At 33.3% G+C, this 27,857-nt stretch overlaps 1 protein-coding gene across 1 annotated transcript in view; it reads left to right on the top strand.

Moving 5' to 3' along the window:
- Window positions 1-22,819, top strand: part of LOC130893668 (receptor-type tyrosine-protein phosphatase N2) — a 34,180-nt gene extending 11,361 nt beyond the window's left edge. The window contains exons 3-15 of the mRNA XM_057799941.1: window positions 1,463-1,513; window positions 3,258-3,318; window positions 3,413-3,544; window positions 4,157-4,383; window positions 5,807-6,024; window positions 6,288-6,750; window positions 10,005-10,154; window positions 10,229-10,460; window positions 13,936-14,083; window positions 15,678-16,041; window positions 19,289-19,646; window positions 19,702-19,941; window positions 22,417-22,819. Coding sequence (XP_057655924.1) covers window positions 1,463-1,513; window positions 3,258-3,318; window positions 3,413-3,544; window positions 4,157-4,383; window positions 5,807-6,024; window positions 6,288-6,750; window positions 10,005-10,154; window positions 10,229-10,460; window positions 13,936-14,083; window positions 15,678-16,041; window positions 19,289-19,646; window positions 19,702-19,941; window positions 22,417-22,720 — 2,948 coding nt within the window. The 3' untranslated portion in view covers window positions 22,721-22,819. The remainder of the gene's footprint in view (window positions 1-1,462; window positions 1,514-3,257; window positions 3,319-3,412; window positions 3,545-4,156; window positions 4,384-5,806; window positions 6,025-6,287; window positions 6,751-10,004; window positions 10,155-10,228; window positions 10,461-13,935; window positions 14,084-15,677; window positions 16,042-19,288; window positions 19,647-19,701; window positions 19,942-22,416) is intronic.
- Window positions 22,820-27,857: the final 5,038 nt, after the last annotated feature.

The following is a 27,857-nucleotide window of genomic DNA, read 5'->3' as shown; positions in this document are numbered from 1 at the left end:
GATCGAGATTTTGATATAAGGCCGAATTGTTGCAAATGCAAATTGCAATTTTGTGGACAGATTAGCTACGTTTCATAGTAAGGGAAGAATAAATTACCATAATATGTACTACTGGTCGTAACGAACTCCTATTGGACGCAGGTTCCAATATGAGGGTTGTTGGTCTGTAAATGTATTGTGCTGGATATTTATATACAGGGTGTCCCACGACGAGTTAAAACTATCTGTATATGGTAAAATACTTATAGTAAAATCATGAAAATTTCTACGTTTAGGTTTTCGGATACGATCTTTTTAACTAAAATATTTTCAAAGATGGCCGACTACCAATTCTACCGGAAGTCGACTATACTTTTTTTCGAAAAATGCATACTTTTTGAATTATAATTTTTTTGTAAAAAATTTGATCGTTGTAGACTATTATAAATTATTTTTTTTCGAGGATATCCTTAAAGATAAGAAAATGGTTTCTATTCGGTTGCTTTTAGCAAGGTCAGACATATTTAAATCTATGATGAAAAATTTTTATTTTTATACAGGGTGTGTATAAAAAGTGTTCAAAGTTCAACGTCATAAATATCAAATTTCTTTATTTTTTTAATAGAACCATCCGGTTTTTTCTATTTCAGTGCATTCAGGGGTAAAGAATAAGGCAAATTTATCTGTATTTTCCTATACCTAAACCTTACCGTTTTCCAGATATTAAATTTTTTCTGTAAATTTTTAGAGATGCAGGTGTGGTCTAAATTTTATTTTGATTCAAGCACTAAGAAATAAAAAAGTACTTTTCTTTATCTTATCGTGATCTGTAAAAAAAATCAAATCAAATTGTATTTACTAATCATATTCCAACTTTTAGTCGTTTCCGTGATATTTGAGGTTTGAAGACTTTTTGTACACGCCCTGTATAAAACGAAATATTTTTCAATATAGATTCAAATACGTCTGATCTTGCTAAAAGAATCCGAACAGAAACCATTTTCATATTTTCAAGGGTATCCTCGTAAAACAATAATTAATAAGGGTCTGCAACGGTCAAATTTTTTACAAAAAAATCAATAACTCAAAAAGTATGCCTTTTTTGAAAAAAGTTATCAGACAAAAGTATACTATAATTTTACGTACATTTCAAAAATGTATTAATATATAGGGTGTTCTGTATAAAATAATAAAGGTACTTTATTTGAAAAAGACACTTCTTCTTCAAACATAATAGTCTGCAAAATAGCAGCATGTTAATGAGGTTTGTGTCAATCAAAATTATGATTCAATTAAGAAATTATTCAATAATTGTTAGCATTTTAAATACAAAATATTTTTCTGATTAACTAAATATGAAAATGAACCTAGCAGATTCATTTGTGGGGGAATGTTGTTGGTTTATGTCGAAAATGTAGAAAAAGGCAATCTATAAACTCATAAAATTTTCCCACTTTTAACTTATTAACTTCTATTTCTTCAGGTTGTTTGTTCAGTGAACGTCTTTGCTTGGAAGAAGAATGGTGCTATGATGGTAAGCATATTAAATTTTTTATTTCGAAATCCCCATCGCCTACAGCTGCAATTGTATCCATATTTCACGTAATGCAAACTCAGATAAAAACAAACCATTCTCATCATCATGTACATGTAGAGGCGCGCAAAGATGAAAAGCCTAACTCGTAATCGTGCCAAACTAAGCCCTATCAATGAAAACAAGTCCCATATAGGAACTATCAAATCATAAAACAAAATCCCTGTCAGAAATTATCAAAAATCATCTGTACTTCTCTTTGGATGATTAAAAATACTCGTCCTTACTCGGTTTTAAATGGATGTTAATGTCTATATTTACTGTGAGGTCTTTTTGAGGTTATGTTATGAAATTTCTCATAAGCTATTGATCATTCAAGGTCACGCTACTTATGACGAGGGCCCTGAGGTGTAAAATTGTAAAGGGTATTGCTTTTGTTAATGTTTGTTTCGTTGCTTTTCGTTATTTATATGGAAATAAGCATTTTAGCGAATATTATTAGTCTAGTGAAAGAATTAGAACGATTGGGCCAAAAAAGCAAACTCCATCTCGGTCTACGCAAATACCGAACCCAAAAGTAGTAGAACTCATGAAGAACTTTTAAGAAACTAGAGCTCATGCTAGGGTCTGTTGCCAGTTGCTAGTGAGATGGTTGTACCAAAAAATTGGATTGGTATAAATAAGAGTACCTCATATGTATACATTTTTCACCACGATATTTTAAAATAGCTAGAATTAAAAAAAAACCTTAATTAACACTTAATCCTATTCTTCTATTTTAGAACACCCTACAACCTAACAGAACGAAGACATTTTTTATTAATTTCACTTTTTAAAATCATTTCTTTTTCGCTAATATAAATTTACCATCAACGGCATAATTTCTAGGTTATGTCACTTGCGATTATTAGATATATTCAATGTTGCCAATTCCACCATAAATCCAAACTATAGATATGTTTTTTGTTCAAATCATGCCTTAAAATTGCTTGTGGATTCAACTTTTGTTTAACACTTCAGTGCCTGACGTTCTTTATCATCGCAAGGAAACCTCTGTTTGATTTGGGCTACTGCCTCAATGTAAAACTTTCTCCTTTCTTGGGGATTTATCAAAGTATAATTCATTATCACTACTGCAAGTATGCATATTCGTAGATATTTGCTCGACTCACAATATCAATCAGAAAAAAAATAATGTAATTCATTCATGGGGATTCCCTAGTAAGTACAAAACCAAACAATAGAATGTCGGTAAAATAGACATCGACTGAAACGATTTACCATTAACACCATCTTCAAAGCAGATAAATATAAATAATATAAAGTTATAAAGTAATAAAATAGTTGATGCTGGCATCTTACATAAAAAAACTGAAGCTTCCGAGGCCCAAACTAAAAATTGAAAGAGTTTCGGAAAAGCTGTAAATCTGCAGTTGAAACTATAGGATTGGCAGCAATGGCTGCGTTGACAGGTCAATTTCGAATCGATTCCAAATCAGTTGGTTATCGAATAAGCATCGCTGTAAAGCTCATGCTTGATTAAGAGCCACTCAATTTTTTTTATATACAACAGTAAATCTCAAGAGTCAATTTTAAATAGAAGTAATCTGAAAAATATTCAAGTTCAATGCCATATGTACCCAAATTAATTATAAAACTTTAAAGTACCTACGCAAAAAATTTCTATGTCACTATTAATTTTAGTTTCAACTATTTAGACTCTAATAAAATTTTAAATATCTAGATTTAGCTTTTGGTCGCTGCTTGGGGTCTGTTGGGGACATTGATGAAGATGATTTGTTTAGGTTCGTATGAATTGATAAATTTCTTGTATATCAATTGATTAAAAGTACATTTTATGGAACAAGAATATAGTTTTACAATCATGAAATTTTATAGATATAACTTAGAACGAGAAAGTCTTCACGAATTAAGTGCTGAATTGAGAAGACTGTTTGCGCTCGGTTACAGATGGAGCCACGGTTATACACAATGTCGCTTGCAGGCAATGCTGTATTCCTTCAAACACGAGTAAGTCTTGTAATACTTATTTTCCCAAATCCCATAACCTTCCCACAATAACCTGACTGATAAATTTTATGAAGTATTCGTAATCCATGGGCGGTATAAGGTGTTATAGAGGTACAGAAGTTTAAACTTTGACTTTTAAGCAACTTTAAGCTCATAAATAATAATTTCAAAGTAAAAACTCAACAGTATAAGTAGAGCTACTTCTTAAAAATCTATTGGCTCATTTTATCAGTAATATTTTCCAATTTCCACATGATTTATTGCTTTTTACAAGTTTTCTGACTTTTTTTCTGGAAACTTTTCCCTTTATCTGTTCCCATACCAGTTCAATCAATGATTTGATGATCTTCTAATCGCCATCAATCAACGAATTTCCCCAATTTAAATTTTGTCTTTATGAAGGAAACACAAAGAATCCGGTTCGAAGGGACCTTACAGATCTCCTGATTTATCGTTTTTAATTTATTATTTTCTGAGAATATCTAATAATGGATTGTGTACAAGACTAAATCATCTATAAAAACATCATCAATACATGAATGATTTGTAGAAAAAGTTTTAAACACAATTTTGTAATTTTTTTTATACCTGGTTCGCTTTTGCGATTTACAGCATGACCTTTGAACCTGATTCGTGCTTACATTTATCCGATAACGATTTGGAAGGCGCTCTTAAAGCTCTAGAAGGTCAAGTCGAGCTAGATCCTCAAGAAGTAGCCATTATCAAATATACTCCGAGCGCTGAAGATCCTCATGGACCTTACGCAGACGAGATTTACTATCCTACACTTTCCAAAGAAGAACTACGTCAAAAAATTTTAGCACCCAATGCAATAGATTGTGAGTATTTTTTTGGTAATAATGAATTTGTTTTACTAAAGTTTAGCAAACAAAAATCGAAATTAGTCAGTTAAATTATTGGTACATTAAAACATTCCAGATATTGGTTTGTTTATTCGTATTTTGATATTTATTTAAATTTTTGTTGGGGGGAATAGTTTAAATTTCGTTTAAATACGACATATAAAGACGAGAGTATATTGAATTCAAATAGAATGACGAGGAAGAATACAAATACACGGAATATTTGTTGCAAACACAATGACGTAAACTGAGCACAAACCTACATGTACAAGCCTCCGATTTCATCTTAAAGATGTCAGCACTCACACATATAAAATATATTTGTGCATATTTTGAGAGATTCTCACTAGTATAGCAACCATTTTGGACGCTTACACGTTTGACAATCGAATAAGACGGTTTCATCTGCAGGAAAAATGTTGGTGACCATTTTTTTGAATAGTTTTGCCATTGCGCTTCGAATTGGTTGATCACTCACCATATTCATCAGATTTGGCCGCATATATAAACGTCCATTTTGAGTAGAAAAAATTGCAACTATTATTTGGAAGAATTAAGAAGGCTGCAAAAGTGTATGATTGTTGAAAAAAATTACTTGTTTCTTTACTATTCTCTATTAAATACATGGATAAATATTGGACAAACGATTGAGACGATATGGGTTGACACAACCATCACAAGATGTTTTATTGACAGTTTTTACAGCACCAATAGTAAAAGTATATCAAAATTAATGAATAATCGCCTAGGTGAAGGTATTCCCCTTTTGGAATCATCGAAAACCTCCACTAGAGGGTGAGGCTTTGGTTGCTCAGTTGTTGGGGATTAATTACATTTTATACATAGAGAAATATTACGTCTTGCCCCCCCCCCACGTTTTCAAACTGTTGGAACAGTTTTTTAAACATATTTTGATATATAAGGGTATAAAAGTTTCAATATTCCTATCAACCCCCTGCAGGCTAGAACCACGCCCTAATTTTATTTTTAAATAGCGAAGGGGGTGATGTGATACTTCATTTCAAAGATTATAAAATTAAATGTATACCCAAACCTGTGGAGTTGAGCGATACAATATTTTTTTGATCCTTTTTGTGGTGTGTATTAATCCCCATTGTCTGTTTATCCTATTCTATCAATCATCATTTTAGATAACCTATCCTTATTTTTTTCTTTCCAATTGTACTTAGATCATCTTCTACTTCTTTTAAGTACTTTGATTTGGGACTTCTCCTTGATCTTTTACATCCTGGATCCCACGGTAGCATAGACTATGTCTAGTTTTTACTTTCTGCATTCAGACATTCTGTATTTGGAGACATTATGAACAGTCGCTACAAAAAATTTGAATTTTTGAAACTGCACTTCCTTCTGCATATATTCAATTTATGATTTTCAGTGGATTTACCAGATCCATATGCAGATTATTTGCCTGTAAAGAGAACATGGATACCACAAATGAAACGCACATCCGCACAACCCCAACTTCATCCAAGAATGGTTATACCCGACAATCGACAGCAAAGAAGGAACGTTATTCAGTATTTACAAGAATACGACAACAATCTACCGATGAAACAAACAACAAAATTTCCCCAAACACCTTTATCAGTAGAGGTAAGAAATTTGTGTACTCGGAAATTCTCGGACGATTTTTGTTTATATATTTGAATAATTTTCTTTAATTTCTTATTTCTTAGACCTTTAGATATGTTTATGTTTCTAAATCTTCTTGATTTTCGATCTCTTCTGTTTCAAAATTGTGTAAAAAAACTAATTTTGAAACAGAAGAGACCTAAAATCAAGAAGATTTAGAAACATAAATGTCTTTGAATATTGAACAATATGTTTATAATTAAATTGAATTTGATTCGTTACAGGACATGCGCGATATGTACCCAATAATAAAATTCTTGAATGATTTACATTTGACACCTAAACAAATATCACAGCTGCTCAAACCCAAGAATTACGATAAACTGGAAGCTTTGATAGAGCGTTTCAACAATAAACAAACTATCGAAGTACAAGATCTCCTTAGAAAAGAACTAGAAGCCGAGAAAGCAATGGACGACGATGAAATACCTTCTGGAAATTTTAATCTTCGTGAAAACTTCCGAACAGGATGGAATGATTTCCCGGAACCTAGAATTTACTACGATGAAAACGAAGAAGATCACGAAACTTCTGAATATGGAAGTGGATACCCGGAACATTCGGAAATATTCAGAGAAAGACAAATGGAAAATAGTGATAGTTACGATGGGATTAGTGATACTGAAAGGAGTCCTAAAGTTTATTCAGAAGGAGGAGTTGTATGGTCAGAGCCTGTTGATCTGAAAGGTAGGATCATTCATTTTTTTATAACTGTAGGGTGTTGCTACGTTTAGGAGGTGATTGTCGTTATAAAATTGTGGTAGTTCTTTTCTGTAACAAAATTTCCTTTGCATATTCCTTCGAAGGTATCAATACTACTGGAGATGACGATTCTTATAACAATAATAATTAGACAATTTTCAAAGTAATGCTCATATTTTACCATTTTTTCCACATACCTTATTTAGAATGCAGGACTCGAGTTTCTTTACAAAATCCTCCATTACACTGTCTAGTATTTCTACAGAGATAGCAGCAATATTTTTTCAATTGTTTCATGCTTCTGCTAGTCCATAGTTTGTGGTTTTTGGCTATAGACTTACATCTCAAGATACTGTCATAGTAAAAAATCACATACTGATAAGTCAGAAGACCTGGAGGGCCAAAGGGTGACATGATCTGATCAGCAAACATGCGTCTATGACCTGGGAATTTTTCGTCTTTCTTAATACTGGTTTCATACCAATGTTTCGTACCGAATTAACAATAGTAACTGTGACCCCTTTTTTCGAAACAGTAAGGTCAAATGTCAACAGAATCATAAACAAACTAGACTGGTTAATAGGTGCCTTATTAGTTTTTTCAAGGACATGGTAATTTCTTGGTTTATTTTCCACGTAATGTATGTCATTAACAATAAATTGTTTGGTCCAAAAGTTTTCTTGATATAAAACTATAGAAACTAGCGGAAATGGGGAAACTTACAATATAATAATAGTAGTGTCTACCAATCCACTCTCGTAAGTTTAAGAAAAAAAGCCATTCTCGTTAACTTATAGGGATGATAACCCCCAAAAAGGGTTTAATCTTCTTAGTTTTGTCTCTTGAATTTGGAAATCCTCTGAATGAAAGCTAGTACAAGTACTAAATGACTTTACTCCACTTGACTTGTGACAGTAAAATGACAGTATCATTGGATAATGCAGAAGAAGTTTTTCTTCTTGATTGCAGTTGGTCACTAATGGGTTAATACCATGCCAAGGTATTTGAAACTTTTGACCTTTTCTTTTTTTAATTAGGGCTTAGTATACATCTTTAATTTACTTCTTTTGCGGTTTCGAACATATTCGATACCTCAAGCTTAACTGACTTGATGTTTTGTCTGTTTATAAAAAGCTCTTACTTCATTCATTAGTTTTTTTATCCTATTCTTCTGTATTATAAGATTTTCCATACATCATTTCTATTGATTTTGTCAAATGCTTGTTCAAAATCTGTAAAACGCAGGTGTATGTCTCCGTCTTCCCTTGTTGCTTTTTGCATCTGTTCCTTTAGTTGCCCTAAATTGCCCTAAATTCTTTTATAGATCATCTATTCTGGTATACATCTTACTTACTTACTCATGGGATTCCCCTATAGTTGTTACAGTTTCTTCTTTTTTGTACAGGGTCCTACACAACGAGCTGAATCGATATGTATATAGGAAAGTACTGCGACTTGTGTTCTGAAAATGTGCTTGCATAGGCTTTCCGAAATGTTAGTTTCAGCTAAAATAATTTCAGTTTTCTGAAACTTCCAGTTATACCGGAAGTGGACCCAAACTTCGTTATTCTAAACGGAATGCTATGGTTTTTATTGAATTTTTGGAATCTACGCAAAATTTTAATATAACTTTAAAAAAGGTATTGTATGCCTAAAGTCCACCATTTTTTATTTATTTCACATTTTCGAAATTCTTGGACACTCCACTAAAAAAATTATAATTATAAGTTTAAGTGAGTCAGGTGCAATATTTTTGGGATTTGGACAAATGGCACTTACAGCTTTCAAAATCTAAGAAAACCTTGACAAAAACTTACATAGGGTGTCCAGAAAATGGTGCCGAATTTCGCTATATAAAAATTTCGAAAACTTAATTTTTTCAATTGGAAACCCCCATTCTTCTCTTTACCTTTGGATTCTACGCTTTAAATTAAGTAGACTTCGTTAGTAAATTCATATATCTCAAATTAAAGGTTTTTGTAGAAACTTGATAAAACTGAAATTCTCATGGTTTTTAATTGTCGATTGTCTGGAGCGACAAAAAAAAAAGGTTAACGTATCAACAAACAAACAAACAATGAAAACAGCTTGACGTTTAAGCGTTAGCTTTTTTTTGGTCGCTCCAGACAACCGACAATGAAAAACCTTGAAGATTTCAGCTTTTTGAAGTTTCTACAAAAACCGTTAATTTGAGATTTATGAATTTACTAACGAAGTCTACTTAATTTAAAGCGTAGAATCAAATGGTAAAGAGAAGAATGGGGGTTGCTATTTGAAAAAATTAAGTTTTCGAAATTTTCATATAGCGAAATTCGGCACCATTTGCTAAACACCCTATATAAATTGTTGTCAAGGTTTTCACACATTTTGAAAGCTGTAAGTGTTTTTTGTCCAAATCCCAAAAATATTAGACCTGACTCACTTAAACTTAGAAATATAAGGTTTTTAGTGGACGGCTGCGTGTGTCCAAAAATTTCGAAAATGTGAAATAAATAAAAAATGGTGGACTTTAGGCATACTATGCCTTGTATAAAGTTATATTGAAATTTCGCGTAGATTCCAAAAATTTAATAAAAACCATAATATTCCGTTTAGAATAACGAAGTATTGGTCCACTTCCAGTATAACCGGTAATTATTCCAACTGCCAATCTTCTTATTTGTCATATATTTTGTTCTTTCTGAATTGCATTATTTGATCTTTCTCAGTGTCAGTTTCTGTACTTTCTTTTATATTTTGTACTCATTTCATCTCTTGTTTGGGTTTCTGCTACTTCTGCTTGTTCTTCAATTTCTTCGTTTACCACATCATCAATATCCTATCTTTCTAAAAGATCTCTTAAATATTGTCTCTATCTTTCCATGATATTATCTTTTTTGCTGTTATATGTTGTTTTATATCTTTTATGTTGATGGTGACTTCTTATTTATTATTATTTGTTTTTAATGGCTCCTATAAATAATTTTAGATTTGCTTTGTATACGTTTGACATCTTCTATCCAAATTCTCTCCATGACTTCTGCTTTAGTTCCTCGACTAATCTTTCAACTTCTAGTCTCTTCTTTTTTGTAGTCATGAGGGTGTATGTGTAAAATAGATTTGTAATTTGAGCCACTATTTTAAAACCGAAAAATTTCCTAAGAAACTCAAGCTAAACTTTTTAAGTCTGGAAAGATTCTGGATCATTATAGAAAATCAAACTTGATTTGAAGCAATTCTAATTAGTGATCGTATTTTAGATGATAATCCCCAGGACAGAATTTTCGAAAACGATTTGAATAAACTACTACAGAAATATAATTTGGCCTTTAAGAGACCAGAAAGACTAGATGTTAAAAAACCAGGACCTCCATTTGATAATCTTATAGCTGAAACCACAGATTATAAACGTGAGTATTTATGACAGGAAATCATTTTTATTACTTTTATAATAATATTATTTTTTGTTTGTTTTTCTTTTTAGCTGAGTATCCATCACATACTGAGCCCGCTGCTGTAATTCTCCCTTCCATGATGAAAAAGGAACCTCGAAATATCCATCCACATTCTGATAAAGAAAAATCGAATCGATACAATTTGGACTACGTGTACGTTACTTTTAAGAACCGTTTATCATCTTGGAGGCAGGGGGAGAATATTATTAGAAATATTTCGAATATAATGAAACTGGATTCTAGAGTATTTGCAGATGGAAGGTAAGTAACAATTGTTTCCAGTGTGTCATTCATACACTATACAGGGTGTCCCACGACGAGTTAAAACTACCTGTGTATGGCAAAATACTTATAGTAAAATCATGAAAATTTTTACGTTTGAGTTTTTGGATACGATGTTTTTAACTAAAATATTTTCTTTTTATTTTAAATGAAACACTCTGCATACTAATACATTTTTGGCATCTACGTAAAATTTTAGTATACTTTTGTCCGAAAACCTTTTTTGAAAAAGCATACTTTTTGAGTTATTAATTTTTTTGTAAAAAATTTGACCGTTGCCCTCATAAATTATTTTTTTACGAGGACATCCTTAAAGATATAAAAATGGTTTCTTTTCGGTTGCTTTTAGCAAGGTCAGATGTATTTGAATCTATGTTGAGAAATTTTTCATTTTATACAGGGTGTGTATAAAAAGTGTTAAAACTTTAATTTCATAAATATCAAATTTCTTTATTTAATATCTGGTTAACGGTAAGGCTTAGGTATAGGAAAATATGATTTTGCCTTATTTGCCTTATTTTTTTATCCCTTAATGCAGTAAAATGAAAAAAACCGGGTGGTTCTATTAAAAAAATAAAGAAATTTGATATTAAAGAAGTTAAACTTTGAACACTTTTTGTACTCACCCCGTATAAAATGAAAAATTTTTCAACATAGATTTAAATACGTCTGACCTTGCTAAAAACAACCGAAAAGAAACAATTTTCATATCTTTAAGGATGTCCTCGTAAAAAAATAATTTATGAGGGCAACGGTCAAATTTTTTACAAAAAAATTAATAACTCAAAAAGTATGCATTTTTCGAAAAAAGCTTTTAGACAAAAGTATACTAAAATTTTACATAAATTTCAAAAATGTATTAATATACAAGGCGTTCTAGTTAAAATAACAAAGTTACAGTCGACTTTAACTAGAACTGGAAGTCGGTCATATTTGCAAATATTTTAGTTAAAAAGATCGTATCCGAAAACCCAAACGTAGAAATTTTCATGATTTTACTATAGGTATTTTGCCATATACAGATAGTTTTAGCTCGTCGTGGGACGTATATATAGAAATGTGAAAGGTCCCCCGATACTACCACACGATCAGCGGATTACAAAGAGCAATGAACAATATTCACATAGTCAGCGGATACCAAAAAACGTATCAAATAAATATAAGTTCATTGCAATAAATTCGAATTCATTGTTTTGTTACTGTTCATTGTTAAAATATTTGTCTGTAAAGTTATTTTCTGTAGAAATTATAAATCGTAATTGTAAATAAAATATTTTTTAAAACATTTCTATATTTACAGTACTGCAGACCCTTGAAGCCCTTGATTTATTTTTATTTCACTTCGGTTCTACTTCTCTAGGCTCTATTTCTCCAATATTTGTATTCAATCATTTTCTCTTTTTCTTTCTTTCTTCTTCTAACTCCTTCTTCTTCTTGAATGACCCAGTTTTTTCACTCTTATGAGATTTTATGGAACTTGTTACTGATAGGTATTTACAATGACTATTTAGTTCTTGGTGATTTCTTCTTCTCCAAATTCGTTAATCTATTTTGATTTTCTCCTCAACACCTTCCCTTTCCATATAACCAGTTTTGTGTGACGGTTATTTCGGTTCAACTTCTCTAATATCTTCCAACACCATATCCAACCATTTTTTCTTCATCCTTCCTATTATTATTTTACCTCCTTCCCCTTCTTCGATGTTCCTTTTCACTCACCTATCTCTTAGCATCCTTATAGTATGTCCAAACCAAATCATTATTTTGAGCTTTTATGAAACTTGTCACTGATGGGTATTTAGAATGACTCTACAGGTCTTGGTTGATTCTTCTTGTCTAAAACCGTTAATTTGTGTTTATTTTTCCCAAAGATTTTTCTCAACACCTTCCCTATATCTATAACCAGTTTTGTTTTGTTGCTTCTTTTTTTGCTCTCATATGTTACTGTTGGTGGTATATTTGGGTTGCTCTGGATAACTGTGATTTCGGTTCTACTTCTCTAATGTCTTCCAACATCGCATCCAACCAACTTATCTTCGTCTTCTCTCTTCTTCTTTTATCTACTTTCCCTTTTTCAATTATCCTTTTTATATCATTTTAGTATGTCTCAACCATCTCGTTCTTTTGAATTTTTATGAAGTTTTTATCGAAGATTATTTATATCGTTATTGATTATTTCTTCTTCTCCAAAGTCCTGCATTTGTTTGTGTTTCCAAAAAATACGTCTTCTGATTTTACATAAGACGAGAGGTTGGGAAAAACTTTAATTTGATATATGGAGGTTTGTAACAAGCAAAAAATTTTGAACTCAAACATACAAAGATTTTTTTCTGAAGCAACGTTGTTAAAATGTTTTATATCAATGATGGTGAACCATAAAGAGATTGTCTATAGGCTTAATCTATTTTGATTATCTGATATTAGTTTTCATTTTGTTCAGAGCTAGTGACTTATATCGAGATATAAGGCGTTCTAGAAAAATGTATTTTGCCCCAAAAATGTATCTAATGATGCCAGAGGTAGGAAAACCATACACCAAACAACTCACAAACCAACTGACAGTAGTATACTTACAAATACAGTGAAAAATAGATTTATTGGAACCAGCTTAGATAATGGAGTTACATGGATTGCTACTTCGACCGAAGAAGTAACAAAAAATCTAAAAGGACTTACGTTGAAGTAACATAGTGCCATTTTAATTTTTAATTCTCTTGGCAGCTTTAACTCTAACAATCTTATCATACTACTGCGCCGCGAAGACGTCGCGGACGCGTGGCAGAAATGCAACGTTTTCGTCACATTTTTGTAGCGCACAATACACTCAATAACAAAATGGATTCCGAGGGAGCTGATTGCAAACTTTGTACGCGACAGTACAAAATGGTGTCCGCGCTCGCAATCCGCTTGGCCCTAAGACATGAAGACACACGTTTAAGATTATCAGTGACACCTGAAGAGAAGCTAGTAATTACTGTAAGGTGTATTTTTAACATTAAATAAGTACACAGGAGATGTTTAAGTAATTTTACTTCGTTAATATTATTGAGACAGTACAAAATGGCGTCCACGCTGCTATTCGTAGCGATCTCGTTGCGCAATGAATTCTCTGAGCGTGCGCGGCGTGATCGTTGCGCGTCTACTCGCAATCCGCTAATCTGATAAGGCCCTAATATAATCGGAATGATGTGAAAATACTTTTCGATTTTTAAGAATAATTGATTTTAATGTATCAATTGGAATTTTTCAATTCAAGAAATTTAAATTTAAAATTGTCGTTAGTCCTTATGGACGTTTTGCCATTTTTGCCAGAGTGAACAGGGGTAGCAGTTCATGTGACAAATAAATTTATCGACGATTGAATAATTTTATTCCATAAAACTATTCAATTCTATGTGGTAACGCGTATTTAACTAGTAGGTATAATGATAAAAGTTTTAATTTCTATTTTTAGAACTCTTGCTTACTCCGTATCTTTCAAAGTACTTCCTAACAGCCGAGGCTTGAACATTAATCAAGTGGTAAGGCAGATAGAAGCTATCAAAGACAAAGTCAACGAAATGGCAGGTGTGGAAATTATATCAATCGGTATTGGAAATAAGGTAAAATTTATTTAATTGAAAAAATTATAAAATTCAGCACTTTCAATACACTTTCATCTGCTGAATGGCTTAAATAGAAAAAATAAGTTATATTATCTTACCACAGATGCTAAAAGGTTTCTTAAACCAAATTCAATGTGGAAAGCATCCGACATTATATATTACTACCAGACCCGCAAACGTTGTTTTGCCATGTAAATTATTTCTACAAATAACTAACACTATGAGTATGTGTGGGGTTATAATTATAATTGGAAGAGGAATGAATAAATAAGCGAGCCGTGCAATAGGTGGTGTTTCCATTAGTAGCACTTCTCCTGATGAGCAGCACAACCCAACTGACTCATTTTTAAATTTAAATGCACGACAATGCGAGCACTCTTTGTCCAAAGTACGTATGACAGCTTTGGAATGAGCATAATAACATTAAACTCATACTGGAATGCTAGTTAAACGAATTAATCTGATGCAAATACTCGAAGTTTACATTGATCAATTGCTCTAGGTCTGTTGACTACGAATCTCTTCATTCTAATTGTCTTTATTGATTTCGTTCTTCTAGTGCCTCTTGCAACTGTGCCATTCTCTTAAGTACATTTGCATTTATTGGATTTGTTTGCCTGGTCTTCGTTTTATTGTATCTTGCGTGACTCTAGACGCCTCAAAATGGCCCCTTTGCGTCTTGCTGGCATTGTTGACTATACATAGAGCATATAAATGAAAAACAGTGACTTGATATTGTATCCGTTTTCTTATTACGGATACGTACACATTTCTGTTTTTATTTAATACTATTTCCAAAAAATAAGGTACAACATATACAGGTACGGTAATGGCCGTTGTTGCAGGAAGCTCACAACGTGAGTTTATTTACAAGGGATCACTTAATTAACTGAAATTAGAAACTATCTTTATTAGTTATTAATAAATTGTAAATAAATAGTTATTGCACTGGAAATTAAATGATAGATTTATGATGAGAGGAAAATTAATATGAAAGTTGAACAGAATAATTGTAATAATACGTAAAACAGTGTGTGTGTGTGTGTGTGTGTGTGTGTGTGTGTGTGTGTGTGTGTGTGTGTGTGTGTGTGTGTGTGTGTGTGTGTGTGTGTGTGTGTGTGTGTTTGATGGGTCATTTTGGGCTTCCAACTGCTGTACACAGACAGTTCCTAAAGGAGTGCGTTTTTTGTCCTACTCCTTCGCGGATCCTTTAATAGGCAGGATATTGCCAGAGTGATGTTTCTATGGCTTGTTCGAAGAATCTACAGTTGTTATCCTCTGCCATGTTTATCGTCTCAAGGTGGGTCAGTTACCTGTCAGAAGACCGACCACCTGTTGTTCAGACTTCTTAGCTGATATGTTTATGAATCTCTTGGATCACCTTAGACCTGGAGTGTTTATTTTTCTGACATCTCTTTAGTAAACATAAACTATTATGAGAATAATAAATTTCATCAAAATCTAATATTTTTTATTTGGCTAAATACCTCCTTAATATAATTTCATTGGTATTGTAGAATATATTTCGATATTTCATATTGAATTAACAAAAAATTTTAGTACAAGGAGTATATGAAATTATCATTTTTAGGACAACGAAGTAGAAACTATTGTCTCATTAGCGTACGACCAAAGTCAATTTTACATAATCATATTTTTGGTATGTGGCATTTTGGGCGCACTGATAATTGCGTCCGCCTTATTGATTTTCATTCGAAGACACGTTAAATTGAGAGAAAAGCTACAGGGATTATCCAAACCTGATACGGAAGCTAGTAAAGATTATCAAGATCTATGTAGAGCCAGAATGGCGACAAAAGGACAAACTGCAACTGATACTGTTCACGGAAGAATTACGTCTTTATCTAAAGAATCCGAACAGAGTCCTTCCAGTAGATCTAGTACCTCTTCTTGGAGCGAAGAACCAGCTTTACATAACATGGATATATCGACAGGTATGTTTTTTATTTTTCATTCGATTTTTCATATGATGAAGTTGAAATTTCAAAGAAAAGGATCCAAAATTATTAGATACCTAATTAAATATATACAGATACAGAATAATTTGTGTAGTAAGTAATAAAGTTCCGGGAATATGGTTTTAACTCGTAAGCTGACAACACTGCCTCACTTCGTTCACATCTGTATAATAAATGGACTTCTTTTTATAAGTTTTATTTAAAGCTTAATGTCGATAGCACGTTTGCTTTGTACTTTGTGTATATTTCTGTAACAAACTGTTTTTGTGGCAAAAATCATTAATTCACGTTATAAGCAACTTGTAGAGTTTCAATTTTCAGTGAAATCTGACGAAACAATTGTCAGAAATCCTTCATAAGATACATTTAATGTATAAAAATCCATGTATGTTAAAAACATATGTATCTGAATACAAGGAACGTTCAAAGAGTGGTTTGAGTAAATAGAAGATGAAGGAACCAAGGAACTTTGTTTTGTGCAAGCTGATCAATCCTCAAGATGTTACACAGGAATTTTAATATTTGAAAGAGTTCCTCTAACCAAAATTTTTCACCGTCGAACATAAACAAATACGAATAACAAGAATTTGTACCGCCATATGTCAAAGAATCATTGAATATAAGACCACATCACCGTTCAATGTTAATGAGCGTCTTGGAGCGACTGTGGGCCAGCAACAGACTAAATCTTACGCCAATAGAAGGCACCGGCTTATTTTTCTTTAATTCCTCAAGATTTTTTGGCAAAAAAGGCATTTCAACAAGACTTCACCCATCTTTCAGATCCGATATTGATCTTCTATGACTTTCTTGAAGATGTTGAAGAAGCTGTATACCATGGTGTAATAGAAACAAGGTGTGTTCTCTCCGTAGACCAATTTTCGACCTGTACTGCGCACTTCCAAATCGCCACCATATTACCATGCAATCATAATATTTTTATTTTGAAAATAATAACCTGGAAAAGAGTCGCGCAGAGCTATATCTTACAGACACTATAGAATAGTAGTAATAGTCGATATGACGTAGAAAAATAGATGTAGATTTCCAAAAAAAATACCAAAATCTGTCTGTATAATTTAATTAACTAACACATTTAATTTGTCCATTTCATTTACTTCATTTTAAATTATTCAGTTCAAACTCAAATTTTATATTTTCTTAATTCAAACATTGATTGACATGAAAAGAAACAAACAACGATAAATGAATGTAATTGCGTCATCATAGCATTCAGCATTTCAATTCGCACAGTCTTGTAATTGGCTGAATATCTGATGTGGCGGTGTTTTGGAAGTTTTCTTCATTGGTCGTGCGCAAGAACACATCATGCTGTATACGTGGTTTTAAATTGTTTCGCTTCAGACGATTACCAGGTATACTTTGAATCTTAAGAGCAATCTTAAATTTTGATGTAGTTTAAAGTTTTGTGAGAAACTTGCAAATTATTTAGTAAAATCTGATAAAAAATTAACAGAAATACTTCACAAAATACATTCAATATATAAAGATCAGTGTATATTAAAAACTTAAGTATCTGTGTAGAACGATGATCCACAGGACGGAGATCCTCTTATCACTCGTACCAACGCGAATGTCGATAATTTGTGATCAGTCCTCAGAATGTTACATGAGGATTTGAACATGTGCAAAATTTGCTTTAACTAAAGGTTTTCATCCACGATTAATAACAAATGTAAAAGCAAAGATTTGTTATGGTATTTCACTGGAGATGACATCGTTTAATGTCAATATGTTCCTCTGGTACAAATTGAGACGTGTTAGTGTCTTGAAGTATCTGATGCTAGACGCACTGGCTTATTCGCCACTAATTCTGCAAGATTTTTTGACAGAAAAGTATTGCAACATGCATCTTATAGGACCGAAATTGCACTAACGAATTTTTTCATTCTACAAGATGAAGACAAACATCAGAGGAGCTCATCGTTGTAGAGGATGTCAAAGAAGCTATAACCGTGCTTTACCAAGGATGCTTTGAACCATACGATCAACATACGAAACTTATTTGCATGTTTTTTCTTGATAAATTTATGGAAATTACTGTATCACCTCGTATATTAAGTATGAAATGAACACAGCAAACAGTTTAATCAATTCTGGACACCAAAATAAGAATATTTTCTGCATGAGTTTTTTCAGCGATTTAAAATAATATCTTCCAAGTAATTATTTCATTATCTTGTTGTTATATAAGAGGATGGTCCCATAAGTACCCGGTCTAACCTAGAGATGGCGGTAGTTGCTCGGAAAAAACCACTGTATTAGAAATTACACAATCTAGCATATGTTTCAAGTTTGACAACCATCAATAGTGAACTTTTTCAGTGAATTTGTAAACATGGATCTACGAAGACCAAAATCTCAGTGGTCGACTAAATGAGGTGACTATTCTAGAAATGTGGAAAAAAATCCACAAAGTGGTACTGGATGATCGTCGACTGAAAGTGCGCCAAATAGCAGACATAGTAAGCATTTCAAAAAGTGCGGTGCATCGTATATTAACTGAAAATTTGGACACGAGAAAGCTGTGCGCAAGATGGGTACCGCGTTCACTCACAATGGATGTTTCAATCGAGTTTTTGGTAATGTTTCATAGAAATAAAGCGCCGTTTCATAATCATGGATGAAGCATGGGTCCATCACTTCACACCCGAATCAAAAGAACAATCAAAACAATGGACTGAAAAGGGAGAACCGGCTCCGAAGAATGCAAAGACCGTTCCATCTGCAATCAAGGACAAGGCGTCGGATTTTTGGAATGCGCGTGGGATAATTTTCATTGACTATCTTGAAAAAGGTAAAACTATCAACGGCGAGGATTATTCCAACTTATTACAACGTTTTAGCGAAGAAATCGAGCAAAAACCGTCGCATTTGGCTAAGAAGAAAGTGTTGTTTCATCAAGACAATGCACTAGGCCAAACATCCGTTTTTGCAATAACCAATATTAATGAATTACAGTAGGAATTCCTAACTCGTGCACCTTATTCGCCAGATTTAACCCTCTCGGATAATTTTTTGTTCCCAAAATGGTTTGCTGGTCAAAGATTTTCTAATAATTAATAAGTGACGTATTATTAATATTAATAATTAATATTAATAAAAAAGGTAACGAACTTATTGAACATCGCTGGGAAAAGTGTATGAAGCTAAAAGATGAAAATTTCGACACTGTTAGTTGTAGTAAAAATGTATGTTTCAGGTCATATGGTTTTAAGTTATATGGAAGATCATCTTAAGAACAAAGATCGTTTAGAACAAGAATGGGTAGCTCTGTGTGCTTACATCGCCGAACCTTGCGAAATGACGGTAGCAACGAAAAAAGATAACAAGGAGAAAAATCGCTACCAGGAAGTCGTCCCTTACGATCATGCTCGAGTCGTTTTAAACGAATTAACTAACGCTAACGCTTCCGATTATATTAACGCATCTAGTATAACTGACCACGATCCTAGGAACCCCGCTTACATCGCTACTCAAGGACCTCTACCGCTTACAGCCCCGGATTTCTGGCAGCTGATATGGGAACAAGGCGCCGTGGTAATCGTCATGCTAACTAGGTAAATGAAATGAAGTGAATTTTGTGTTGATAACCTCTTATTTTGACTATTCCAGATTGACTGAAGGTGGTAATGCTATGTGTCATCGTTATTGGCCTGAAGAAGGTTCCGAATTGTATCACATCTACGAGGTGCATCTGGTTAGCGAACATATATGGTGTGATGATTATTTGGTTCGATCTTTCTACTTGAAAAATATTCGTACGGGAGAAACGAGAACAGTGACCCAGTTTCACTTTTTATCTTGGCCCGAATCCGGAATACCTGCATCGACTAAAGCACTACTAGAGTTCAGGTGAGATCTTTTATTATTATACAGTACTGATATTTCCATTTCGGTTTGGTTTACAAAAAGAAAGATTTCTTTACTATGAACTATGAACTTTCTTTTTTATTATTATATATTATTTTTCAGATATTGAAAGATTTTTTATATCTATCTTTTGCATTGTAGTAACACAAATTTTGACGATCATGGTCATCTTCAGATAATTCTTGTACTAGCTTTGTCAGTGGCGAATTCAAAGATCGGCCGCCTGTAGTCTATTAATTTTCCACCGCCTCTACTTATCTTCAAAGTTCAATACATTGGTTTACAATTATTCAAAATACATTTTTTATTAAAAAAAATATGAATTTTATAATCTGTAAGCCTTGATTATTTTCCCTGCGAAGACATTGTTTTTAGCCTATTTAAATCATGTACTTACTACTTTCAAAGTAAGGTTAAGCATTTCTTGACTTCAACAGTAACCATCACTCAATAAGCCGTGTGACTAACTAAGAAAAACTAAGAAAAAATCGATTTTATTCATCAAGCAATACAATCAATGCCGTGCTTGTAGAAGGATTTATCTTTTGCGTCAAAATAAGGTTCAATTTCAGCAATTGCTTCTTCATTTGAGTTGATTGAGTTGATTGAGTAGCCAGTAGTCACTGGGGGCCAGATCTGGATTATACGGTAGATAAGGAAGCAAGTTATTCGTTAAATTTAACCATCGTTGCCATAAACTTGTGAATCGGTGAAACAGTGGTTTTTTCTTCGACATATGAAGCAGTTTTTCCTTTATTTTTGCATTTAAAAGATCCAACAACTCTATGCAGTATTCTCTTTTGGAGATAGTCGATAAACAATATTCCATGAGCATCCCAAAATACTCAAGCCATAACTTTCCCAGCTGATTGTTGTGCCCTTAGACACTTCGGACATGGTTCACCAGCTGCAGTCCACTCAGATGATTATCTTTTTGATTCTTGAGTGAAATGATGGATCCATGTTTCATCTATTGTCGAACCACAAAAGTTTTACACAAAGTCTTTTGAAACTTGGTAATTCATAAACATCATATGGATTTGACAATTGCAGCGGTATCTGTGTGTCAGTCACACGACTTATTGAGTGATATTAAATAGTTCTCCACTCTTTTCAAGCAAAAAAGCTTCTATCAAATGAACAATACGAAGTAAAAGATAGTAAGTAGCTTTGAAAGTGTACGCATTCCTGAACTAATTCTGATTCAAAAACAATTTTATAAGAAAGAAGTATTTAAAGCTAAATTCCTTATAGATCTCTTGTCGTTTTGCTAAATCGGATATGACAAAAAGAAACGTATTAACTCCAAATTAATCACCAACAGCCAAAATAAAAAAAAACACATTTTTGGGGCAAAATTGCCACCCTTTGAAATCTGCCACCCTAGGCTACAGCTTACTGAGCTTGTTGGTAAATCCACCTCTGAACGTCGCTTTATAGGGATGAAATTTTATAATGCAGTTTTTCGTTTTCCTCGTTTTATGATGTTTTTTCTTTTCTGTTCGATGACCATAGCTCATTTTTAAGCTCCTCTATAAAACTTGTAGTCTACGGTTCCCAGCAAATTGGGAATCGGATCTTACATTAACCAGTGACACTATTCATATAAAATAGACACGAGCATTATCCGACTGATATCTTGTCAATTGGAAGAGAATTTTGATTAAAAAAACAAGAAAATTCTTTTGTTTCCTATACACACCTCCAAGCAATACCCGCTACAGCAGATAAAATCCAAACTTGGATACTGTTATCGTTTGGTGGTTTCATTGTTCATCACGTTAGTTAGTTGAATTTTTTCAACAGAACTGACGATGAGGGACGGGAATCTGAAGATTTTGCCATCAGTCAAGAAGTGACCCAATATATCAATGAACCAACTAGAGTTTCCAATCGAGATAGTGACTTTGCTAGCCTCCTAGACCTGTATTAATAATAGACCCTGATCTGTCATGTACCACTCGTAATATCAGATCACAAACTTATTACAGCAACTAGAAATCCAACTCAGGATCCACCTGGATTACATAATGTGCAGCATTATAGATAGGCTAAATTAAAGGATTTCCTTGGACAGTTAAGACAGAAAAGAATCTGTCTTTCCGATACTACCAAGGCAGATGTCCTTTCGAGCTGTCCAACATTATCCTATCTAGAGCAGTATCTACAAAATCCACTCGTTAGACAGATATTCTCCTGCAAAAGCTCAGAGTATCAATTTATTGGGATTCATTCCTTTGGAATAGTGGAATCAGTTACCAAGGCACGTATTTCTCGAATACTACAACATACAGAAGTTCAGGATTAATATACACAGGCTTCTTTATAAGACAGGCACCATTCGAACTACTCAAATATTTAGTGGTTAGACTTCATTAAAGTTTTGGTTTGTCTGATAACTAAAAGTTTTGTTTGGATATAGAGTGTATTTTTAATAAGAATACTTTCTATTTGCAGGAGAAAAGTCAACAAATCTTACCGGGGTCGTTCTTGTCCAATCGTGGTTCACTGCAGCGATGGAGCCGGTAGAACAGGCACCTATTGTCTGATCGATATGGTCCTAAGTAGAATGGCGAAAGGCGCAAAAGAAATCGACATCGCTGCGACTCTTGAACACCTCCGTGACCAACGACCGAAAATGGTAGCTACTAAACAACAATTCGAATTTGTACTTACAGCGGTTGCCGAAGAAGTGCACGCCATTTTGAAAGCGTTACCGCCACAACCCAATCCGGCCTCGATACCAGAAAAAGAAAAATAAACTAGGGCAGCAATACAATCTTTAGTTTTTCGGTTCCCGGAATTTTGAATGTCCGCTGATATATTTTATGACGATTTAATAATTATTTACGCCTATAAATTTCTTTATTTAATTTCATCGTTACTGTTGACATTCGGGTTTAAAAAAACAACTACATATCTCATTTATCTACTGAAACTAGAATTATATTTTTATTGATAAATTATATTCTTCGGAATGTAGTTTGGCCCACAATATTGCAAATGCTTGGAGAAATAATGAACCAATCGACATTTCCTTGATGTTGAAGTATTTATTTTTATATAGTTTTAATCATAAAAAAAATGTAGGTTCTATCTTTTAATCTGACACGTTATAAGCGCCTCTCGAACTGTTATTTTTGAGTCCAGCCTCCCAAGAATATAAATTCGATGTTGCGCTTAATGTTGACGCTTACGAACAGAGTATATTGAAAATATTTATAAATATATTTATATATATTCCAGACTGATGACAAATTTTTTGGGATAACTTGAACGAGAATGTATCAGTTTTTGTCAAACAGGGAGATGGAAAAGACTGACACGAGTTAGTTCCATCTTTCTAACGATAGTATATAACTAAATTAAACAAAAAAAATGTTCTATGCTATATTTATCAGGTCTATTTTGTCAAAACATGTTATTAATGTGAATTATAAATGTACTGATTCAAGAAAATTAGATTATTAGTGTAATGTAAGCATGTGTATGTATACAGCATACTAGTTGTTATTATTTCTTTTCTTTTCATCCCTTTCCTTATACCTGATCCTAGGATTACGAAAGCAAGCATACATTTCGGTAAGTACGAGGGCCGTTTTATTTTCAACCTCCGATCGCTCCGTGTAGACACTCCGCCTTTGTTGATATTAAGGCGTCAGTCGGCGTTGCACTACAGCCACGTAAACATGTCCGTCTTTATTGATACTCCCGCCAAGTGTAAATTGCGAAGTTTTTACAGGCTGAAGACCATAGTACTGCATAAATCCGTCGGAGAGTGTGTATGGGGAAAACTTCATGAGTTATGGTGTTGTGCGTGAATGGTGTCGAAAGTTTAAAGATGGTCGTAATGATGTGCATGATGAAGGGGGCCAAGGACGCAAATCTGTCGTTTCAGATGACCTGGTGCAACGAGTTGACAGAAAGGTTAAAGAAAACCTCTGATACAACATTACTGCTTTGTGTGCGGAATATCCAGAAGTTTCAAGATTTGTTTTGTACTCTACTTGAATTCATTGGCGGCAACTTTTTTTGAAGAGGGTATTGATAAAGCTTGTCCACAAATATGACAAATGTCTAAATATCTTATTATTGTTTTATATGAACTTGTCTTCTATTTATAGCCTATCGCAGGTTGTAAAAAATCGGCCATCGAACCTTCAAGATGTTGGAAGCTAAAACATTTTATTTCATCGCTTCAAATTTTGTCGTTCATCTATCGCAAGTTATTAGTTATGAACGAGACAAGTTTTACTCAGAAAGAAACTTTAGGTCCGCAAAATGAGGACTGAGAAGTGGAAGATTTACGCGAGACCAAGACCGAGCGTGTACAATACAAAGTTTTGCCTACCCTATAAAAGAATATAAAGCACCTGGGTGGAATATGGTCACCTTGAGGTTAGATTTTATGTTATGTCATTCTATAATTATTATAAATATTTTTTTATTTTTTAAAAAAAGGGGGAATTAGCCATATTTCCATAATCTGTAACTACTGTTTTATTAAACTTCTGTGCTCTAGCATGATTGAGATTATGTGCCTTTCGATATTTCTATGACGCCTCGGGAATCCTCTCAGCCAATCGCGAGCGATTATTACTCCTTAGGATTCCACGTTTAAATTATTTTGATCGCAGACGCATATACGTAATAATTTTTGCGTTAATGTGTATTCTAGAAACAAGAGCGGACAACAAAAGAACTAAAAACATCATTCGAACAACAGAAATGGAAATACAAAGAGACAGAAAGAGAAACACAGATATAAGACACGAATGCCAGGTGGAAGACATAGTAAGATGGGGACGTAAACGTGGAAGAACACGTGAACAGGATGACCAGAGAAAGATTAGCAAAGATCGCACGAGACGATATATCAGGGACACGACGACCTTAAGGAAGACCTCCAAAAAGATGCATGGATTCATGGACATCAACGTCTCAAGGATGACAAGTTGGAAACTACAAGCCTAAGGCCTCTACAATACGTTGTAGAAGAAGGAGGTATCCTAGGTTGCATAAGCGTATAATAGTCCTTTCCTGTTCAAAGTTTATATGTTTTTTCTTGGTTCTCCTCTAAATATCGTCTCAAAGTTCGACGTGGTATTTTATAATGTTTGCGATCCCGTATATTTTCATCACCCTTCTCTTAACTCCTAGTTTCATATAATCTTTCGCCCATTTTGTGTGGGTAAAAATCAAAACTATTTTATGTAATAACTTCAAATATAAATACTAATGGCGAAGAAACTGTTTATGAAACTTGGGTAATTATCTAGATTAGGTTACACACACCCTGCCGATTTCGTTAAAATATTAGTATGTTATAAAGAAAATTACGCTGAACAAGAATATATCAAAATATTTTGATAAATACTTAAAGAAAAGTCGAAACGTCAAAATTTATCTTTATTTTAAAAATTATCAAAAAAACTAAAATTTTAACGAAATCGGAGGGGTGTAACCTAATCTAGATAATTACCAAAAATTGCTTCTCAAGACAATAAAAAATTTTCAATTTTTCATACTGTGAATACGGCCATATTTACCGTTAATCTACATTTTGTTCTGATTACGATATTCACAAATCACATTGAACTTTTAAATGTTTGAAACTAAACATCAAAGTACAATTAATTGCTCTACACCACAAGAATGTTAATAAATTGGATGGATCTCTAAAAACTGTGAAAATACAAAAAAAAAACTTAGTTTTATAAACTCGACACGCTTTTCGGTCTCCTGAATCATGTGCGAATGACCGCTGCGCGGGAGGGGAGTCTGGTATGCCGTTTGGATACAAGCCTCAGTTTTGGTTATAACAATACTGGAAATTGGTCATTTTGATCGACCCAGGTACCTTAGTAATGGTAAAACTACAGTCTGTAATTGTCATAAAATATTTAAATTTTTGATTCATCGATGTAACAACAAATTCGACTAATAGTTGTCTATTTGGTTCCGTTCGTTATTCAAAATATTCCAATGATGTAAAGTGGAAGTGAGACTCTACTTTCTGAGTTTCCTGCCCACAACAACTTAATCGGGCGAACGTAACCTCCAAACCATTACTTTCAGTACATTCTTCCTTTCCAATTCTTTCAAATACTCTTTGCACAGCTGCGAGGAATATTCAAGATCGTTATCATGGGAAAATATACTACATCTAATATTTTTATAGCCCTTTTCCTTTAAATTTGTTTCAATTTGTACCAGTTTTCCAGCCGCTCTACCTTCATAACATTCGCAAACCATCACCAAGCCTCCACCGTGTTTTACAGTCGGAATTACACAAGGATCGAACTCCGTTATTTATTTGACCTACAACCTTCTAATTTTATTATTGCGTCTTCGAAAAAGTTTCTTTACACCAACTTTTCCAAAAAGACCCCTTTTCTTTTTTTATTTCTCTCCTTTTCACTGTAAAAGTACTCAAAAAAGGCAGATCCCTAAATTCATTGATCTGAGCTGCTATCTCCGGGCCCGTGAGTCGTCGATCAATACAATATGTTTTGGCCGCTTTTGGAGGCCAACGTTTTTTACCGCTAAAGGTCCTGCATACTTCACGTTGTAGTCCACGGTACGTCGAGATACTTTTAATTCGGCGGCAACTTGTGCCTAGACTATGAAAACCCGCGATTATGGCACGAGTTTCAACCTAGTTTTATCCGTTTTAAGACTTACAAGTCTGAATTTGTGAAAACAATTCGTTTAAAAACTTCACAAATAGATATCTTGGTCCAAAATGTTCGGTGCCATTTTGGAACCATCAGTGACATTTCTGTTCATTTCTAATTTTTCTTTGATCCCATTCACTCCTACAGCTTAGTTTTGAGGTAACTTTTTTACAAAACTGAACTTTTCCGGTATTTCATCGAAAACATTTTTGATCATTTTTGCCGATTTATTCCTGATGACTTCTCTTCTAGCAATTTTAAGAGAGGTTTTCCCACCACGCTTTCCAATAAAACATTGAAATGTTAGGAATACTTAGAATCACTTCTGGTACAGCCGTTGGATTTGCTCTTATGGCTCCGGCCGCACATATGCAAGCCAATCTTTGTATCTTTCGGAGATTGATGCTAGTGATGTTGAGGGCAGCTCTAGTACTCCAGACCTCTGCCCTATACGTTGGTTTCCTCAAATAAAGAGGAAAATAGATGGAAGAAAATATCCTCCTGATGTGGGTTCTTCATCCAAAAAATTTTCGAAAATAAAATTGTGAATATTTGGGAACTTGAAAACGTCAAAAGAAAAAATAGTTAAATGTAAAACGTTGTGTTGATAAAGTTATAATGAATTTAACTTTTTTCATTTTTTACTATGATAAAATTAAAGAAAAATTTGGTTTTTCATAATTATTTGGTTTTACCTATGAAATATGATAAAGGGTTCAACAGTCGTTGTTTTCTTGTCTTACCCACATACTAAATTAATTGGAAATGTAAAGAATAGTATCAAACGTACAAATTTTTCTTGATAAAATTACGTGAATTTTATGTTGAAATTTGTTTTCTGAAGTACCGACTTAATATTCAAAATCAAAAATTTCCATGTTGACTGTACGATCTTGTGATTTGGTGATACCCCAAAATATGCTTGAAATCGAATTTTAATTGATAATTAGCTTTGAATTAAAAAAAAACTGACAACGAATAGAGATTTTTTTACGTCAGATCTTATCAAGTTCACCAAGATTTCAGAGAGCTCTTTTCAATACCGCTTCGTTAACCAACAACAGTTTTTTTCTTTTATATAACTCGAAAACCGGGCAAAAATTAATTTTTGCACATATGAATAGGGCTAAGAAATGTATCAACTCAATTCCATAAAAAAAATGCTCCTACTCGTTCGAAGATGAAGTTAATCTATTAAGAATCGCGAACATGAAACCGATC

Source organism: Diorhabda carinulata, chromosome 5 (genome assembly GCF_026250575.1).
Source record: "Diorhabda carinulata isolate Delta chromosome 5, icDioCari1.1, whole genome shotgun sequence".
NCBI classification, from domain to species: Eukaryota; Metazoa; Arthropoda; class Insecta; order Coleoptera; family Chrysomelidae; genus Diorhabda; species Diorhabda carinulata.
Note: the sequence above shows the minus strand (reverse complement) of the source record. Positions and strands in the feature narration are given on the sequence as shown.